This window comes from Pseudomyrmex gracilis, unplaced genomic scaffold (genome assembly GCF_002006095.1).
Source record: "Pseudomyrmex gracilis isolate BER0280 unplaced genomic scaffold, ASM200609v1 scaffold_52, whole genome shotgun sequence".
NCBI lineage: Eukaryota > Metazoa > Arthropoda > Insecta > Hymenoptera > Formicidae > Pseudomyrmex > Pseudomyrmex gracilis.
Genome location: NW_018020636.1, coordinates 830,670 through 846,747, shown reverse-complemented (window position 1 = coordinate 846,747; position 16,078 = coordinate 830,670). Strand labels below are relative to the sequence as shown.

Here is a 16,078-nt window from a genome sequence, read left to right as displayed (position 1 = left end):
GATAGGGTTATGGCTCTCTCTCTGTGTTTCGCGTCCCCGAGCGATTGCTGTCCGAAACCTTTCGCGATGGCAAACACAAGAAACGATCCTGCTCAAATATCTACTCGCGATGCAGCGTGCGGCCGCGCCGAACGGCGCTTGCTCTGTTGATTTTTGTCATTTGACTACAAGACGACCAACCAGTTTCCCGTCCGTCTTGGCTGTAATAGACGAGGAACTCTATTTTCGTAATCAATAAACATCAAAATGATCACGCGAGCGAGACAAATGTCATGTTTGAGGTGGTGTTTCGGAATTGCAAAATTATAATTTGAGAGAGAGATAACGGTGACAATATTAACGAGCGTGATGAGAAAAGTGACAATATAATCATATTCTGTACTTGTAAAGAATATTGAAACTCTCATAATTGTTTATTTGTATGTACAATGTTTTTCTCGGTGTGTCAGAAAAACAAGTAAGCGAGCGCTTGATCTAATACAGAAAGAAAGGAGCAAAATCAGTTGACGAACTTGTAATCAAGTTTGCAACAAAAAAGTTACTCGTCAGAAAGTCGCTTTTTCTGTTCAAAAGATTTCGCAGTGTATCTTCTCTTCACGAGAACCAACAATACTCGTGACGATTTGAATGACAAATATTTGAATAAAAAAAACTGGAGTAACCAAATGAAGACAAGACATTTGTGCGCACCAAGATTTTGGTCATGGCGCGTTACGAAAAAGCAACACTTATCTCTCTCTTTCTTCCGCGAGGAACAAATACGTGTAATACTTTTCTGAGAGCGCAACAGCTCTCTATACGCGCGTAAATATTAACTCGAAGAGGTGACACACACGCGTCGCCTCTTCGCGACACAAATTCACGATGACTTCACCACGAAAAGAAACACTTTCGCTTGCCTCTCTCGGCAAATAATTTCCCATACGCGACTTACGTTTCCCGATCGAGATTGATTAATTAATTCACGGATCGGCATCGATCACAAAAATGACGACGCGCGAGGGTTTTTCGATTACGGGGAGAACACATGCGGATCCGTGTACGTCGTCCGCGAGGACTAATCGAGAACCGGACGACCGGCGGACGTGGGCGGACTGGCGAACACCTGTGTTCACCTGCGAATCCACCAACCGTGGTGGATTTGTGAAACCGACTTGTTCATTCATTGGCCGAGGAATCAGTCGAAGGCGGTACCTACTGTCATTACGACCGGCCGACCGAACGGATCGTGCTCGGCCAATGGACAACGCCACGACATCGCCATACTTGCAACCGTGGGTTTCTAATTTACCGAGTAATTAGCACCCGGCGAACGCGAGAGAGCTGGTGCCTCTCCTGGTAGCGGCAGCGCACCCGTCCAAGAAGACCAGCCCAAGACCAGAGAAAGAGAAAGAGAGACAGGACACAAAGTGCGGACAAAGAGGCAGATATACCGCCGGTCAGTCTTCGGCGAGTCTTCGCCAGCTAGTGTGAAATATCGCGCCCAAGTGTTACGAGTGCGGAACCACGCGCAACGCGACTCCTCGCGCGACGCGGGTATCCTCCGTCGCTGACGAAGAGACACATCGTCGCTGCAGGTATCGGCCAAGAAGAGAAGACGAGAGATTTTCCATTCCCTTCCTCCCCGCCCGCCAAAGTCGCGCCGTTTTTCTCTCGCGACACGTCGCAAATTCGATTCGCGAATTGATCCTCACAGTAGCGACGAAAAAAAAACCAATCAACCGTCACTTCACCCTCGTTGCCCAAAGTTTCCCTTTGTTCAAAGAAGAATATCCGTGATTAACATGTGTGATTCCTGATTTGTTTTTCTCTTCCGTTACGTACATGTTTATATTGTTTCGCATTTTTTTAGTTTTCAATTTATTGAAAAGTGCGAAAGAGAAGAGAACGTCGAAGAGATGCAGCCGGCGACCGGTCCGCGTTCTCCGAACCGTTCTTCGTGCCACGAGCGCGACAGGGAGCACGAGAGGGAACGCGAGCAGGAGCGGGATCGCGAGCGAGAACGCGGTGGAAGACAGACCCGGACGAGTCCCGAAGACGATCGAGAAGATCGCGATGAGCGAGGTTCGATCGCAAGACAGAATCTCGGTCCGCCTGCCGCGATCTCGGGTAATCAAGGACTGCCGCTGTCATTGTCGCTGGAGGACCGGGAACTATGGACGAGATTTCAGTGCATTACGAATGAGATGATTGTCACGAAAAACGGAAGGTACGTTTGTTCCGCGCCGTTATACGCGTGTGTTCGCGCGATTGCGTTCAAATAGATATTTTGAAGTTTGGATGCAAAACGATAAGAAGAGATCTTTGTGCAATTTGAAACTCACATAGGAAAGAAATGCCGCGATTTTTCTGCGCCGAGAGAAGTAGCAGCTGCGACAATTCTTCTAAACCCGTGTTTGGACTTTATAAACAAAACTTCCGTCGCGTAAGCTGTAAAATATAAAATACGTTTATATTTAATTAACGAAAATGTGCGTATGTATGCGGGACTATGCAGTTATAGAATACGTCGAAACGAACGACGAACGTCGATCAAAAACGTGGAAAGATAGAGTTCCCCGAGATTTTTGTGGGAAGATCCGACCGTCGGGCAATAAAACTTTACGATGCTTACGATCCTCTTGTAAAACGTTCTCCTGTCGAGTGAATGCCTGCGAGCGAGCACGTTTTTTTTTCTTTTACCTGCATATCCGCAGTCTCGACAAACCGTAATCGCTTTTATTAATACACCGCCCATATAAATGTAGTCGCGTTGAAAAACACACTGTCCACAAAGCGGTTATCTCTTGGATCCGCGCCGTGAATCGCTGTCGATTTCTCGAGGAAGCTGCAGATCTCGACGCGCTTCGACATTCGTCTCACGGTCGAAGCGTAGTTATCACTGGTGAAATCTAGATATTTTTTTTTTTTTTTTTTTGACGAATGATGGTAACGTTTTGTGCTCGACTCGAACGATTTTGTATGTGTGCGAACGCAAACTTTTGACAAAGAATTGAATTACACAAAAATGACGTCTTTATCGGATTTTAATTTTGTTCGCAGGAGGATGTTTCCGGTGGTGAAGGTCGTTGCACGTGGTTTGGAACCAGCGGCCATGTACACGCTGTTGCTGGAATTCGTGCAAGTCGATCCACACAGGTATACCGACAAAAAAATAAAAAATAAACCGAAAACTATTGTGTAGTCTTGTTAATCCGCGTCGAGAGAGATGACACAATGCACGCATCTTCATGTGTTTTATGTGATAAAGCAAACTTTTATTTTTAGATGTCACAGACACAAGGAGACAGAATTTTTATCATCTAATTTTTAACACAGCATATATAAAATTATATTTATTCGCGTATTATGTTTGCCGGCAGTCGTAAAATGCATTTTAAGATGCGACTTGCGAATTCTCAAATACATACGATCTGGAATTTAGCCGGGCCGCGGCAATTAAGCGGTCTGTTAATTAACAGCAGGTCAGAAATTGTGTAAATTGCACAGCCGCGCGGTGAAAGGCGCGGGATCGCGAAATGTTGCGTAGACGGTAAACGCACAATGTGCGAACGCACGATTTGCGTTGATTTATTTCGCGAGCAGAAGCCGCGGAACTAGAGGGGGAGGCACGAAGGACACTAACAAGTCGTAATTACCGTACCCCTTTCGTTCAAAGTATCACGTAACATTGCTAAAGTCGATCCTAAACTTGTTAGAACGTTATTTTTAACTCGCCCGATGATTCGTCATTCGATGTTGAACAAATCGAGCGGTAACAATGCGAGAGCTTTATATTCTCAATGGCTTTCACAAAACAATCTCAAAAAAGACGACCCCCCCCCAAAAAAAATAATAGACAAAAATAAATGCTATTGTGTTTGCGCGAATATTTCAAATATTTCTCATCGAATATGGATCGATTTTGTGTTGGATATAAATAATATAATACGTATCTCGATAAAAATTAATGACAGGTGGAAGTACGTGAATGGAGAATGGGTGCCAGGTGGAAAAGCCGAAGTGGCCCCGCCGAATCCGATTTACATACATCCGGAAAGTCCGAACTTCGGAGCACATTGGATGAAGGAAGCGGTGTCGTTCGCCAAAGTCAAGTTAACAAACAAATCGAACGGTAACGGACAGATCATGCTGAACTCGTTGCACAAATACGAGCCGCGTGTTCACTTGGTGCGAGTGGGCGCCGAAGAACAGAGAACAGTATGTATTTTTTTTTTGTTTTTGTTTCTTTTTAAATATATAAACAAGATTCGGCCGACACGGTAATTCAATCGAGAAAGAGAGACTCCTTTTTCTGCAAAAAAAAAAAAAAAAAAAAAAACAAGCGGAAGATGCGGGATAACATTTCACATTTTGGCCGCACACTTATCTATTATAAATTATTATTTCATTATTAACATATTTATGTAGGTTCTCACGTATCGTTTCCCTGAAACGCAATTTATCGCGGTGACTGCCTATCAGAACGAGGAAGTCACGAGCCTGAAGATCAAGTACAATCCGTTCGCAAAAGCGTTTCTCGACAGCAAAGAAAGACCCACCGATTCGCAAACTTATCCGCAATGTGAGTTGATGCGTAAATGTAACAAAAAAGTTTGCAGAATTTTAGAAGAGAGTGAAGAGAGAGATAGAAAGAGATGTGTTTCTTTAATAACACGTGTTTCACAGACGCAGGCGCATTGTTTCTACCACAACCTACAATGGGATATGAATACAATACCGCATCGGCGATCGCCGCCGCGCAGAATCAAGTGTCAGCTTGTGTTAGCAATCATTTTTCAAATTCGTGCACCGTTACCACCTCTGGACACAGAAGTACCTGCAGAACTGCGCCCTACACCTTGAGACACAAATACGCCCAAGATGGCACGTAAAATTACTTTCATTGCGTTAATTAAACCTCAAAACACTTAAGTTACAACTTACCTATCAACACAGTCACTGAATTCTGCGTGATTTTTTTTATATTTTTCAAAAAATTTCCATATTGTTTCTTTTTCACAGAACAACATGCGGATGCGTACACGATGCCGCTTTTACATTCCACCGCTTATGTGACAGCTCCAGCTTGGTCACCGCGCAGTCCAGACTCGTTGCAGAATCTCAATTCCGCCTGCTTACCATCAGCTGCATCGCAAGAGTGGCCATCGTCGCCCTCGGCGTCGCCGACCTCGTCAGCACACACGGTTTTCGGTAGAACAGTTGTAGGCACAGTTTCCAGCACAACTGCTGTAACTGGTTGCACTCTATACGTGCCTTCAAACTTATCGTCCCAAGAACAGCACGGTGGACACGGTACCGATCCATCTTGGATCCATTCCACCGCGTTAGACCAGCAACAGCAGCAGCAGCAACAATCATATCTAAATTTGAATCTCCATCTACATCACCAGATGTCTTCGGTTCCGTACAATTCCATTCCGCATCACGGTTTGCATCCGCAAAGCGGAGATCCTGTTGCTTCGGACGCAAATGAATATGTCCCGGAATATCATCATGCTTCGCAGTCCACAACTTCCGATCAGCATCGACATCACCCTCAAACGCAGATGTTACACTTGCAGACGTTACCGCAGACAGAAACTTCTTCGCCGGTTAGTGTAGAGTACGATAGTCCACCGAAGGAACATCCTCACATTCAAATGGGTTATCCGGAGCAAACCGCGGACGCTTTAAACGAGGTTCAGCCGGATGATGACAGAAGATACTTAACAACGGTTGTCGATCGCCATCCTCATCACCAGCACCATCATCATCACACTCACCATCGACAGGAAACAGAGATCGCTGGCGAACAAACTACTTGGACGCCATTGACACCACCACCCGCACCACAAACTACCGCCATTTGACTCGAACTTGTTGTACGGAGAAATTTTGCATTATTACAAGCGAAGACATATCTTCGAGCTTATGCGTCGTGAATAAGATTGTTGCGATTGCTGTAACGATGTCGAGTTTTATATATAAATAATTCCATCGACACTAAGAATATATTTAGTGCAGTGAATATAAGTCAAGGGAAAAATCGCGTGCAAAACAGATAAATATATGCAATTCTACCACTCCGTCCTAAATACTGTAGTATTTCAATTATTTTTAATCAATTGCCAAAATATTGTTAATATTATATATCAAAAACTGTCAAGAGAAAAAAATATATGTATATATCCACATATAAAATGCGTAGACAATATTCACCTTTTTATACGCAAAATGTATAACTCTGATTTACAAAACAAGCCATCCAAACTTTATCCAAGTTACACTGTTCAACGGTTTTAACTACATTTGAAGATTATTCAAAAAATATCATCTGCTATAGTAATAACTTCTTCGTTTCTACATTATCAGCTGTTCATATATATAAAAAAAAAAAGAAAATTTCTATATTTCCAACAGACAGTAATATGCAATATACAATGTATCTTATCATTTCAAGATAAAATTCTCACTTGTTAAAATTATGTCTTACACGTGCGCGCTAAAATATTTTCTAAAATTTGAGTTACATCGTTTTTTCAAGGTGATCAATTTATAAATATAGAAATATATACAATATATAGATTTTTTGATTAGGTATGTAGTTGATCGAGACATATATCAGCTCAGCGAATGTCTTCTGTCAAGATTGAATATCCTTCAATTTATAACAAAAGACAATCAATCTACATTTTTCCCACAGTTTATTACAGTTTTCAGTCTGTTCAATACATTCGGGATTCGTTCAAAGAGCACGCTATTAACATTAAAGTGTTGTATTCTTATTTATTTGAGCAATAGATAAAATGACACTTTAGCATCAACATGTGCATTTTTCAACATAACTCGAAATACAAAGCATCCACAAGTTTCAAAAAAGATCTATATATAAACATGAATGCTACTATGTGTTATTACTGGTGCTTTAATATTGTGACTGTTAGAACAATGATTTTAGTGTTACATGTAATGATATATCAGTGTGAATATGCAATGTTTTTCATGGTTTCAATTGACATTACGTTCAGAAACTAAACAGTTGTACAACAATTGAGATGAATTCACTTATGGGCTGTGTTCCCCAAAATTCACTCCCAGCGCTAAAGATCTATAGTTTACGTCACATATATTATACAAGTTTAGCACTGGCAGCAATTATAGAACACAGGAATGATTGGATCATACTTTTGGTACCAAGGCTGATTTTGAAAAATATCCTATCACAGTTGTTGAGCATCTCTTAAGTTATCTGAGAACGTAACTCTATATAGTAAAATTAAACAATACACAATTTGTTTCACTTAGTTCAATGACAGTGCTAATGATTTAACAAATGCAATTTTTTACAGATTTTCAAGAATTTAGACTATTTGTGTGTAAAAGACCTCTGTACAAATACAAATGAAGTTTTAATATTGTGGTTAGGTTAGGTTAGGTATGATACGAATCAAACACAAATTTACATATAAATAACTCGCAGAATGCCAGATGTTGCACATATACATGTCAAATTTTGTATAAAATACTAGCAACAAATCTAGTTAGTAGAAAAAAAAAGTTGTTGTTATCTTTAAAACTGTCAACAAACATTTTCTCTCTTTCTCGCTTAATTTTTAAACCATTAATCTAAGTTTTGTAAATTGATATAAAATAGCAGCATTTTTGTACTTTTATTCTAAATATATATATATATATATATAAAATATAAAATACATAGTACGCTGCTCTAAGAAAATATATCTCCTATTACAGTTCTTAACCTACTTTATGTGGAGACATTAAAACTAATCTAATTGTCTCAATCCTTGCACAATTATACTTTTATATTTCACACAATATAAAATATATACTTATTATATCTCAAGTATAAAACAAAAATGATATACATATACACACAGCGGATAAAAAATATGTTTAAATGACTCTAAAAAGAAAAGATTAACAAATGATTAATGTAAAACAACTGTTTTAAAGTCCCCACAAGTATAAAAATATATAATGAACACTTGTAGTGATTTAAAAAGTATATAATAGACAGTGCGACAATTAAAAACCAATAAACTCTTGTAATATGTTTGTTAATGCTGTTACTGACCTAACATCATATGTATACTGTGTTGATTTATTTATATTTAAAATAACAAGGTTGGGACTAGTATTATTTAGACTATCAGTAGTGGTTGTTAAAATAGAATTCTCAAAGTTTTCAATAGAGCGAAATGGATAATGACTGTTTTCTGATGTTTTTTGCCATTTGCAAAGCAATCTTTTCTTTGGTGATAGGTAGTTTTCTGTCTGATTATTGGATGTAAAATTCAAATTCATACAAGACTTTTCTTTGTTTATCTGTTCAGAATCCTTTTCTGCACATGCCAAAATATTTGTTTGTTTTGTAACATTTTTTTGTTGTCTACAATATCTTTTTTTATCATCATGGACTTTTTCCCTGTGTTCATAAAGATCTCCTTTGGTAACGAATTGCTTTGCTAGAAATATGAATTTTGGTTCTAGATATTACTAATAGAAAAAAAAGGAAACAAAATATGAAAAAATATAAAATGATACAGTAGTTCTATTCTTTTTCGAATAAGAAAACCTTCATTTTGTAGAAAAACAGAGAAACAGTGTCATAATAGAAATTCAGTTTCACAAAACAAACAGGCAAATATTTTCAAAAAAAACTTTGGCTCTTTCGGCACAGTTTTGTTTTAGACATAAATATAACGTAAAAGTATCTAAGAGACCTATAACTATAAAACAAATTGTATTTTAATAATACTTACAACAACTACCGCATTGTTTTGGTATCTTTAGTGCTTCGTGAAATCGCTCGTAATGCCTGGTAGCATTATATCGTCTGTCAGATTTCATATGACATTTTGTACAATAGTATAACACTATACCATCCTCGTTAGTTTTTTTAACATACTCTTTTACGTTCTTGGGCATATTCAAATATTTTTTATTTTATCGGGGAATTTAACCTGCACAAGAGCAAAACTCACAGTATCATAATTTATACAAACAAAAAATTAATAATACACGTATAATAATAAATACTTCTTTAACTTTACCTGCGTGAGAAATGAACTTCCTACGCTTTCAGCAACCGTATGTCACGTGATTTTATGGAAGTACTGATGATCAGTTCGGGCACAAGTAGAACGCACGCGCGCGATCAGTTGTTACCGCCCAGTTTTCCCCTTCTTTTCTGAAATGATTCCGCTTACCGCACTCTCTGATCTCACGCCGCCAATAAACAAATCGGTGACGCGATCGACCGACAAAGGACCGTCTAAAGTACTACTGTGGAATTATCGTCGTCGTCGTCGTCGTTTCTAACAAACATTACCGATCTTTCTTTATTGTTTGTTTGATTAAAGTTTAACTCGCGTTTAATAAAAAGTTGTTATGCAGAGTTTTACATAGCGACTCAATCACGTTATCGAACTTCTCTTTGAAATTGCAGATGAATTGTTTTAAGAGAAAATAAAATATTAACATTTTAGCGCGTTCGTATATCGATTAATGAAAAATAAACACTTTAACATGATCCAAGAACAATGATTAAATAAAACACAGAAATTTTTCAACTTGAAAAAGTTCTACGCGTTTATTATCTTCAGTCTGCTACTTTTTAAAGACGTTTTTGTTTTTACCTACACGCACTTTATTTTTTTAACTATACATGTATGAAAAATAAGTACTCTTGCATAAATTCACGAATGTGTAGATCGAGAGTCGAAATTATTCTTATTTCTATTTTCTGTGCTTTTTACTGGTATTTTAATTCTCATTTTAATCCGTGAACTAGAATTGTGGCGTAACTTATTTTAGTTTTGTGCATTTTACAATTGTGCACTTTGATTATGACAGAAAGCAGCGTAGCGAAATAAGGACACATGAGAGAATCAGTGTGCGCGTATATGTGCGAAAAATAAAATAGTATTGAAACACAAATGGGTAAAAACGATCTTTTTCATTTTTTATGTAAAAGAACAAAAGTGAAAAATACATACCATTCAGTCCTTTACTCCCGCACAGACATGATCGTCCATTAGACATCTAATGAACATCTGATGGAAGTTCTTCTAAAAATGAGGTTATGACGAAATGCTGTTCCACGTGAACGTGTCTTTTACATCAAAAGAATTTATCAAAGAATGAGAATTTTTCCACCGTGCGAATGTAGTACCCGTAAGAGTACCTTTTTCGCGCTCCTATTGCTTCGTGAAAGCTCGTGCGTGTTCGGCGATATTCGGCACGTTAGGGAAGAGCAGTCGCATCGCGCCGGTCGAAGGGCCGAACGCATGTGGCGGCACGTAGTGTTGGTGAAGGCGAAGAAGGACGAAGTGCTCCGAGTCGGCTCGATAACAACGAGGCTGGCGAGTTTCGGAGTCGCGAGTGCGCGATAGTCGATAGTCGCCGACAGTTGAAGCCGGTCGTGCGTCGTCGGTCGAGCGTTGTGAATTTGGCGGACTTGCTCGTCATCGTGCATCACGTTGCGCATCGCGTCATCGCGCTCTTTAACAAACGCTTGTTTTAAATCCCCCCAACAAATAACACGACCGGCACGGACGCGATATTGTGCTTCGTTTAGTGCGCGAACCGTGTGTTCACGAGTGTCGCGAGTGTGTGATTAAATAAAATGACCACGGCTGTAGGAGAGATAAGCCCGCGTAGCTTTGACTGACATATCGCACGGCAACGGGGACGACTCCGGAGTCCAACGTCGGTGAGTCCAACACATTCGTCTATTGTACGATCGTTTGAAATACTCGAGAAGAATGCAGAACGTCTGTCAGAGACGTCTTTCAAAGACGCTTTTGTCGTTCGTGAAATAGTTCTCCTTTTCCCGATTGTAAAGATTTATTGACTCGAGGTTTTTCTGCGTGTGACGTCACGTGTTTTCTCGAAGGGAAATCTCGACGATTCTGTTACATTTGAAGTTTGGCGCGTATCGCTCTCTCGATGTGCGATTATCGTGGTTGCGTTCAGAAAAGTCAACAGTTGCTACGTTTTGAGAAATTTATCACTTGCGATAGAATTCCGGACTTATCACGGTTCCAAAAGTCAGTTCACAAATGACGAGTCTGTCAGCCGTTGTGTGTTTTCTAAACACCGGTTGTAGACACGCTCCGATTTCGCTGAGTAATAAAATAGTTTTACCGATATGTTTATTTAAAAAAAATATATATATATATATTTGTCCGCGTAAAGTGTTCGCTATAGTAACGCTCGGTTTTGTTTTGAATTCTTTGTGCGTTTTAAAAAGTTAGAGCAAAAAAAAAAGAAAAAAAAACATTCCATGTGACAGGTGATTCGTAATCACTTCGAAACCTTTTACATTCGCAGTCCACATGAAAGTACATGACACAGTTCTCGTTATTCATCCGCGGGGAAAATGTACGCGCGATGGAAATGGTTTTATTTTCACGATCGAATGGATCTAGGTTCAAAGGCGAAAGCTTCGCTCCGCGAAAGTCAAACTTGTCGCGGTCTGAAAACGCAACCTATGTTGTATAATCAACCCCTTATGTCGTGCTCGTGTCGCTACGTAAGGCATCGCAAGCATGCAAAGCCACGAGCACACCTGTTTATATAGGTCGGCCTGTAGAGCAACGTTATCGTTCGGGTGTCAAAAGCGGCTCGTTTGCGCGCGAGTAGATTGCGCGCGATTTTCTTTATATTACGAATACATTTTTCGAACGAGAGATAAAATATCCCAAGCTGAGAAAACACGTTCCAGAGATTATAGTTGAATTGAAAAAAAAAAAACAAAAAAACAAAAATAATTTCAAAGATTCCTTCGAAGCGAACTACAGCGCGTAATTTTGTAAATTATGTTAATCGTTTGAAGACGGAGATTAATCACCTCGAGTATTTCCAACGTGCGATTACTCTTTGCGTACGCGTGAGTCGGAGAAAAATTAAAACGTTTCTTACACACGCGCGCAAAAAAGAACATATATTTTATCATCGTGAGAAAATGTTAAGAAAATAACAGTTCAAGTTTTGAATATTTTAAAAAACACTTTAGTTAACAATATGACGTATTAATGCAGATAACAGTTTCAAATAAATTGTTTTCCTATCGTGTTTCTCTAAAATATTTTTATTAAGTCACACACAGAGAGGGAGGAATATATAATTTCTAGAAACACGTAAGATTGTAAAATGTAGCGTAAGAAACGTTGCGTTTGGATCGAACGCAAGTACGTAAATAACAGCTATAATGTTTTCGAAAATATAGTTTACATAGCTTTCTCCACTCGTTGGGAAATTGATAAGATGTCATAAGCACCAATTGATAAGATTATCGCGAATACGCCCTAAAAATCACATGTATTGTAAAACGAGGCACGAAATATGTATCTTTATCTCTAATATGACGACGGAACACACGTGAGATAGAAGTTCCGATCGAATTTATAAAACACGAAACGAACGTATACTTTGATAGAAAAAGGAGAGAGACGGCGAATGTATTACGGAAGGCAGCAATTTTCATAATCGATAATGTTTTCGCACACAGACACGCACACAGTGTCTGTTATTTCAAAATTTATGTATCAACAACTTGCGTTCTATTGAACGTACAAAGCATACCAGCTGTGCAGCATGTAATGTTATTTGCGCATCGTTATTTTCCGGTTTTCTTTCGAATTTATCACTTGCGAAGGAACATAAATCATTGCGGTTAGTGTGTCAAGCTCGTTTTAACTGTCGCACATTTGTGCGTTTCAATTTATTTAGAAAAAGATTTATACGTTTTATTTCTATTATTTATAATAAAAAGAAATTACACACTTAAATGTAATAAAACTTAAAATTTAAAAAATTGAATTTTAAGTAACTTTTTTAGACTTTGAAAGATATAGAGAATTTTAGTTCTTTGTTAAATATTGTTTTCTTTATTAAATAATACAGAAATGTGTTAAAATTTTCAAAATTGCATTTAACGAAAGTTTTTATTGTTGTTTCTATCGTTTGATTCAAAAAACAATTTCTATATTTTTTTCCCTCACTTGCAAAATTTACATCTCATTATTTTATTTGCTTGCTGCAAAGTTTCGTCTAGCAAGTTGAAACAACATAAACACAACTGTACGTGCCAAAGTAAGCAATTGAATAAAAAAAAAAAAAAAAAAAAAAAANTCTCGTTTTCTGAAAATGTTTTTTGTCGCATGAACGCGAGTGTTATATTATGTGCATAAAGTAACACTGATATAAAGACGTTTGCGCAGCGCGTAAACACAACTGTACGTGCCAAAGTAAGCAATTGAATAAAAAAAAAAAAAAAAAAAAAAACAACTCTCGTTTTCTGAAAATGTTTTTTGTCGCATGAACGCGAGTGTTATATTATGTGCATAAAGTAACACTGATATAAAGACGTTTGCGCAGCGCGTATACGTCGCGGTAAAAAATTAGAATGACTCCAGGTACGATCGTAAAGAGAGTCATGAAACAATTGTAACGGCCGACTTGCTTGAACTTTGTGTCTCGCGGTATCTAGCACGTTCATGACCTAACCGAGGTTGATGCTCGCATACGGCTTGCCACTACCGAGTAGAAGAGACGTGATGCGCGTTTGCATTCTGTATAGACATTTGCATACTATGTGTACAATACGATTTGAAAGCATTTGTGCTTATGTTAGTACGCGATATGTGCTACGTTTATATTTTGCGATTTATTTTTAAATATAATCGTCAATGAAAAATGATAGTTTAATTAAATAATTACATGATGAAGTTTTATTTTTTTTTATATAATGGGAGCGTGTTAGAAGTACAGCAGGTAACTAAAGAATATTTAGGCGTATTATGTTAATGAATGCACTGATTACTCACATGTTACACACATATATTAGTTGACTTGTGTCAATGAAACGCGAACTGTTATTTTCGACAGTTTCAAAATCCGGCAAATTATTTCGCGCGGCGGAAATGTTAACGAAATCTATGCAAATTGTTTGATTATTATGCATAGCTCACATCACGGTCGCGTGTCCTTTAGGATTAATCGCAACTCGCGCAAAAGTGCGCGCACGCGCGCGCGTGAAAAATATCACAAACAATGACAAGTTTCAATCGTTACGTATTTATTCGAGCACGTTTAATTTAATACAGCGGATGCTTAATTAATGTAACGCGCGCAAACACAGTCGGAGCAGTCGGACGAAATGAAGAAGGGGAGATGAAAGCGCGGCTAAATTTTCTCAATTACGCGTGTATATGCGCGCGCGCGCGCGCAAAAGTTCATTGTTGCAATAATCCCGGAAATATTCGTTGGTCAATCGATCGTAATTAATCCGCGACAAGAGAAAGAGATAGAAAAAGAGAGAGAGGGTAAGAGAATACAGAGCGTAACCTAGGGATAAAAAAAAAAACAAACACAAAAAAATCAAACTTCCGTGTCTCGTCCACGGATTCGTCGGCCGGATTCATCGGTCGGGTTGTTCGGCTTGACATTCTATTCTTTGAAGGATAAATGCAGGAAAAAAGTTTAATTGAGATCGCAGCGACGATGTGTACAGACTCAGCGTGAAAAATAAAATGTAGATACGTGACGCGATAGGATGTAATCAAGAGCGACGGGGATCCCCTCTCTGCCCCAAGTTCGCACAGCCTGAGCTTCATTCAACTTTAGAAGCGAAGCGCAATGCATCTTTAATTAAATCTCCGCTCTCGGCCGACTCCGTTTCAGATTGAAAATATATTCCTCGAACTCTCCTGTCTATCTTGTTTCTTCGCGACACAAAGAATAACGATCGCGACCCCGCGACACGTGTGCGATCAAAATTGGACTGGTGGCGAGCTCGTCGCAATGCTGTACGCGCGTGACAAATTGGTTCAAGAACGTCCGAGATCATCTGTTAAAGTTGCAAACGTGTCTTAAAAATTTATTTGTACAAAAAATTTATTTTATACAAAGTTTTCACATAGATAAGTATCAAATTATGCTTCCGCTTTGATCTTTGATGAGTGGAATTAGTAAATCAGGTTTAGTGGTAATTTTCACGAGAAAGAATATATATATCACGTGTGAAATATTGATTGTATATATATTTTAAGGAGTCAAGATCTGATTATAACAACGAGATATGTAAATACAATCGCGAAACGAATGACGCGACGTACGATGAAATATAAGAAGAGCAAATGTACGTTGATAAGTTATTTTACGATTTTTTGTCACTTTAATCTTTTTTTTTTTTCTTTTTTAATTGCCACCAGTCGTAACGTCGTTTCACCGAAGACACACAGAAGATTACTTTGTGTCCGAAGTGTGGTTTTCCGGATCCGAACGACTTCTTCTCGCGCGCGTTGCAAATCTAAATGCACAGTCGGAGTTAGTCGGAAATTTCAAAGCGGATTCTCGTGTAGGGAGAACAACTTCATTTTCCTTCTCTTTTTGTTTCATGTGTACACGCGGCTTAGTTGCATACACATATATGTATGTATATACATATATATATATATATATATACACGTACATATGTGTATACATATGTATATATATATGTGTCCGCCTGCTCGTAACAGTTTGTCCTGTGTGATACAGATGAACTATTACCACATCCATCCCCTCCCCCCGTTCTTCTCCCCCTCGGGCATCTTCGCGCAGTTTCCCTTGAGTTTATATCATTTCCGCTCTGTATCCTGGCTCCGTACCCGATGATACGCGGACGATAATGTCCCTTGTCACGATCGTTCTGCACGTTAAGCGTGTGTCTTGACTAATGATACCCAAAGATGATACTACGTCAAGCGCATAAGATGGATTGCAAATTGCACATCCTCACGAAGCTGTCCTCGGTCGCGATGACGATGGGTTTTGCAATCGTTTTTCAGAGCACGCGCGCGCGAATCAATTCGAATCTCTTCTTTTTTTTTTTTTTTTTTTTTTTTACATACACTCGATGAACAAAGAATTGTGATCGATTAAGCGAATGGTGTCGCGCGTAATTATTTATGAATGTACACACAAGTGTGTGTTGTTCAAACACACCAATTAATCGATCTACAACAAACAATTTCTTTCTTGTGTATTAATTCAATAATAAGTTTTTTTGTTTGACAATTAAAACACA

General features: G+C 38.7%; 2 protein-coding genes and 1 long non-coding RNA gene across 5 annotated transcripts in view; 2 read left to right on the top strand and 1 right to left on the bottom strand.

The window, feature by feature from the left end:
• The first annotated feature begins 1,861 nt into the window (after positions 1-1,861).
• On the top strand, positions 1,862-6,133 carry LOC109853644 (brachyury protein homolog). Its single transcript, XM_020425951.1, has 6 exons — positions 1,862-2,209; positions 3,043-3,138; positions 3,957-4,200; positions 4,411-4,564; positions 4,669-4,866; positions 5,005-6,133. Exons 1-6 carry the CDS (start codon positions 1,899-1,901, stop codon positions 5,850-5,852), a joined length of 1,851 nt encoding a protein of 616 aa, XP_020281540.1. The 5' UTR covers positions 1,862-1,898; the 3' UTR covers positions 5,853-6,133.
• Positions 6,134-7,918: 1,785 nt separating this feature from the next.
• On the bottom strand, positions 7,919-10,117 carry LOC109853655. The gene is made up of 4 exons (XR_002250135.1): positions 10,002-10,117; positions 9,057-9,320; positions 8,766-8,966; positions 7,919-8,468 (listed from the first exon to the last, which is right to left on the bottom strand). It is a non-coding gene; the product is annotated as an uncharacterized LOC109853655 (long non-coding RNA).
• A 235-nt stretch (positions 10,118-10,352) lies between these two features.
• LOC109853667 (putative polypeptide N-acetylgalactosaminyltransferase 9) overlaps positions 10,353-16,078 on the top strand; it is a 212,713-nt gene continuing 206,987 nt past the window's right edge. For 2 of the 3 annotated variants that reach the window (XM_020425987.1, XM_020425983.1), the window contains exon 1: positions 10,354-10,717. The gene's annotated coding sequence lies outside the window, so the exon portion shown is untranslated. Of the gene's footprint in view, positions 10,718-16,078 lie in introns of all 3 variants that reach the window. The other variant, XM_020425991.1, reaches the window with a different exon arrangement.